The sequence below is a fragment of the Centruroides vittatus genome, unplaced genomic scaffold, assembly GCF_030686945.1.
Source record: "Centruroides vittatus isolate TY-2023 unplaced genomic scaffold, ASM3068694v2 contig_3367, whole genome shotgun sequence".
In the NCBI taxonomy this organism is placed as follows: Eukaryota; Metazoa; Arthropoda; class Arachnida; order Scorpiones; family Buthidae; genus Centruroides; species Centruroides vittatus.
In genome coordinates this window covers 26,084-30,775 of record NW_027122159.1, presented here as the reverse complement: position 1 = coordinate 30,775, position 4,692 = coordinate 26,084, and the positions used below count along the sequence as shown (strand labels likewise).

The 4,692-nt window shown below is 31.4% G+C and overlaps 1 protein-coding gene across 1 annotated transcript; it reads left to right on the top strand.

The window, feature by feature from the left end:
* The first annotated feature begins 294 nt into the window (after positions 1-294).
* Positions 295-2,829, top strand: LOC136974009 (uncharacterized). The gene is made up of 12 exons (XM_067268777.1): positions 295-308; positions 386-440; positions 582-749; positions 822-1,025; positions 1,249-1,343; positions 1,420-1,556; positions 1,629-1,714; positions 1,807-1,882; positions 1,958-2,095; positions 2,174-2,262; positions 2,665-2,739; positions 2,818-2,829. The coding sequence occupies exons 1-12, from the start codon at positions 295-297 to the stop codon at positions 2,827-2,829; spliced, it is 1,149 nt and encodes a 382-aa protein (XP_067124878.1).
* The last annotated feature ends 1,863 nt before the right edge of the window (positions 2,830-4,692 follow it).

Genomic DNA, 4,692 nt, shown 5'->3' with positions numbered 1-4,692 from the left:
GACTGAAAACTCCAAAATTTCTGCAAAATGGTCTGTCCTGCCTGTCAAGTGTTTCGTCTCCCATTACATGCCACTTCATTGCAGGTCTATCCCATCCATGACGAGCTTTTTAAAAAGTCTTCCCAGAGTGTATAAACAGGAGAGAATTTTTAAAAAGTTATTAACATGACACTCTATGGAGTCATCACAATTAATTTTTCAACAATACTTTCGAATTAAATTGTCGAGTTGCTATTGTTGAGAGAAATGTTTCGCTGCGCCGAAAAGATTGTTCTGCGAATTTCGAGAGATAAAATGACGAAGGAGAGGTAAATTTAATTAGTGATTGTGTTTATTTATACGAATTCTTTAATATTTAGACAATATTAATTGATTTTCATTGCAGTAGGAGAGAAGACGCTGAACCGAATGTTCAGGAAAATAAAGATCACTCATTTCAGGTAAATCATTTATTTCTGTATAAGGAAATGGAAATTATTCGTTGTTTGAATTAAGCTAACGAAGATTTTCTTGATTAGTTTTAAAACATTCTTTCCGATAACGTTGCAAACACCGATAATTTTTATCTCGATTTTTTCTAGAATGAGATAGATTTGCCTGCAAGGAAATGTGACTCGTCGAACATAGGTGAGTCGCCCTTGCAAGCAAATAACCAGAAGAAGGATGGAAGATTTATGGGATATTTAACAAATATGTTCCATAAATTATTGCAATGTTGTTGCATTTCAGGCGAAATTTCTGACTCGGATGTAAGTTTTCGTTCCTTTTGTCATCCTTTCATTGGTAAAGTTGTGTGAATAATAATTTCCGTGATTTTGTAGACTTACGAACCAAAAAAGAATGTCGAAAATTTAAACCTCGGACACGACTGTGTTGATAAACGCAAAAAGATTATTGACAAATACAAAATTACTAAAGAAATTGCACGAGGAAGATTTGGGACTGTTTATTTGGCTAGGACCAAACATTCCAAAAAGAAAAAGGCTGTGAAAATCGTGAAGAAGCAATTTTCTCGTTCTGATCAGGTATTCTACAGCAACAGTTTTCAATATTCTGTGTTTTATGTGTTTTAATTTCCGAAATATACAATCTAATCACTAATACAATATACATATTAAAAGAATAATCATTTTCTTAACAGTATTTTGTGAATAAAAATAATCGGTGTTCTATTAGTTTACATTATTTGTACTTATACAATATTTCAAATTCATACTTCGTGTGTATTAATCATTTGTTCATTTATAGTTTCAGGAAATCCAGAGAGAAATAAACGTTTGGAATTCTGTGTCCGCCCACCGAAATATTGTCAGATTGATTGGATTCTTCCAAACTGACACAAGGTAAGTTTTTTTCTCTTTTCACTCGAGTTATTTATAATAATTTCCGTTGTGTGACGTAATAAATTTTATTTTTCAGCTTTTGCTTTGTATCCGATTTTGTCGAGGGAGAATCTTTGAGAAATTTTTTAAAAAAGTATGGTCCTATAGCGGAGAGTAAAGCAAAAATGTTTGCCGCTCAAGTGACCTCTGCTATTATGTATATTCATAAGCATGGTAATTATTTGCAGTACATTTATTTGCTAATTTATTCTATGAGTTACGAAGTAATGTTTTCATTTTAAATAGGAATTATACACAGAGACATCAGTGCCAACAACATCATGTTGGATGTGTACAAAGGTGCACAAGTAATTGATTTCGGTCTGTCCACAGTGAGTATTATATATAAAATATACACTGAAATATTGTCGAACAGTAGACTCTTTAACCATCTATTAACTATTTTATTATTACTTTTTTGCAGTACGAACGAAACCCAACAGAGTTTTGTGGAACTTTATCATTTCTTTGTCCGGAAATTCTGCAGAGAAAGCCTTACGGTAAGAACAGGACTTGTATTTTCACAATTGCTTCTCTCCTATTGTTCGATGTGTTAACCAATGTATTGTTTGTAGATTCCTACTGTGACTGGTGGGCTTTCGCCATCGTGTTATTCCAAGCGTTGGTTGGAACAACTCCTCTGCAGAATTATGTGAAAGAAACATTTAATATTGATAATGTGTATTTATTGCCTCGTTACTACTGGATAAGAGGTAAAGTATCAAACTTGTTAAATTTAATAATAATAATAATAGCAATATAAGATAATTAATATAAAAATGCGTTTGTAGTTGCCGTAGATGCTGTAAATATGCCGGTGTCGTATCCTGTTACATTATCGGATGACGCCAGACATTTTATTAACGACTTATTGCAAAAGGTAAGTTTATCATTAACTGTGGTTAAAAGTTCTGATTTGTCTCCCTGTTGTATGCACGAAATGGCATTTATTTACATACCGAAGCATTAAATAGACACACTGAATTCTTTTGCTGCTATATGCAACGAATTAATCTTATATATTTAAGTCACTAGTATAACTTTATGTGTTCGAACAAAACCATTTGTTTAATTGATAACATTACTTATATTATATTATATTCTGTCAAATGTTGATATCTTGTTTCATATTATTAAGTAAATTATTAATGACGATTAGAAACAGAATTTATCGATGATTATTTTAATGAAATTTTTCTTAACCGAAATAACACATAGACGAAATTATATTCATTTCAATAGTAAATTTGAATTAATCATTTTGTGTTTTTGATCATTTTAGGACCCGTACAAACGTCCAATCGAAACTGATATTCTGAAACACAAGTATTTTAATGAAGTGCTTTGTCCCGTAATTGTAAGTTTTATTTTTCAACTTCTCGATTAAAATGTTACTATTTTACGGCATAACATAATTGATTTATTTGTATTTCAGACTGGGTTTTGAACCGAAGAAATTCGAAATAAAGAACTTTCGAAGAATGAATTTCTTCGATTTCATTTGGCTTTCATTTGGCCAAAGTTTTATTTTATGTTTTTAATTTTAATTTTAAACGAATTATTGTAAATTAAAATTAATTGCTTTAAATTAATTGTTTCAATTATAAATGATTTAAAAACTAAATTAATTATTTCATTAGTGTATTAAATATTGCAGTGTTCTTAATGGTTTATATATATGGAAAGGTGGTTTGAAAAGTTAGAAGATGAAACCACTTTGACGAGAACGAAATGTTTTATTGTCAGCAACTACATTTGTTAATATATAATACTAAATTTAACTTATGGAAAACGTTTAAAAACGAGAAAATTAATATTTTAAAATTAAATGTAAATGCCCCACCCACGTGGTATGATTGCGATATTATCACAGGTCAACTTTATTTCAAAACTAAACAATAACGGTAACAGTCTTAACGGTTACTTTAAATACCATAATATCTTGATGTAAAAGGTAATGTGAAAGTTCATGATGATACTTACTTTGTAAAAACAGTAGCATGCGGGAAATTAGACTAAGTATTGATAAAACATCGAAAACGTTTTTACTTGCAAACAACGAGAGCGATTCGGACGTTCTCTCGTGCCATGATCTCCATTCAAGTTGACATTTACTTCTCCAAATAACAGCTAAAGGAAAGTACGTGAACCACGAATAAACAGACGTCTCCGTCTTATTCCACGGCCCCATCTTGATCTATTTTCTCCTAATAGTAATTAGTATTTTATGGAAAAAACTCAGCCATTGCAGAAAGAAATAAAAGACGAAATTGCAGAATAGAATATAAAATCGAAAATTTTTTTTTTGCAGGTAAAACATTTTAATCGCCATCGACGTTACTTGTACAGTACAATTCCATCTGTTACTTATCCACTTGGTCACACAACATGACATTTCGTTATATTCTAATTTTATTTGATATAATTTTGTGAGCTTTGTTTCTTGTCTTTGATGAAACATTCTGCAATCGACAAGAAACTATAAACAACGAGGTTGGTAATATTCCCGTGTTTCCTAGCCACTATGGAGCAAAGGATTATTGACAAATGCTTGCGATGAAAAAAAAAAAGATCGTCAGTTCATCCTTTTATTCAGAAATATAAATACTGTATAGTTCTATAAACTTATACAGCTTCAATAACTCTTTGAAATAAATACGGTCTGTCAAAAATGTTCAATGTTCCAGTTTGTAATTTGGAATGTTGATCAACTAACGAGTTCTCGTGTAAATTATCGAGTAATGCTTTAAAAAGTATTCGGGTTCCGATCATCAGAACAGATTAAGACCACAGGCCATTAGTGTATATAACTCTTAAACATATAGGAAAAACCGTTTTTAAGCCTGCTACAAGTGCTATTTGTACCAAAAAACCCGATATCGTATCTGGGATGTTGACAAAACTCCTCCGACAGACTACCACCGAAAAAAATTTTGAGGTGCTCTATCCGGATATGTCGATCCCGGTTTTTGACCACTCGGTCACCCTCATCGTGGGCCTGGACGAACACACGATTTATATGATTAAAAAGGCCCACAGAGCGAGGACATAAAAGAAAAACAGATAAAATATCTAATGTTTAACTGCATTGGGTATTCACACGAGAACATAAACCGGGCTTTAATTTTACGACTTTAAACACGATGACACTTTACATTTGACGAATTTAGATAATTATAATTTAAATTTTATCATCATTATCTAAATTAATTTTTTCGAGTCTTATATGATAGACCTTATTGTTTCTGTCGCGACCCATCTAGGACAATGAAAAATAACTTAAAAATAATTAAAATAATGGCAATATAAA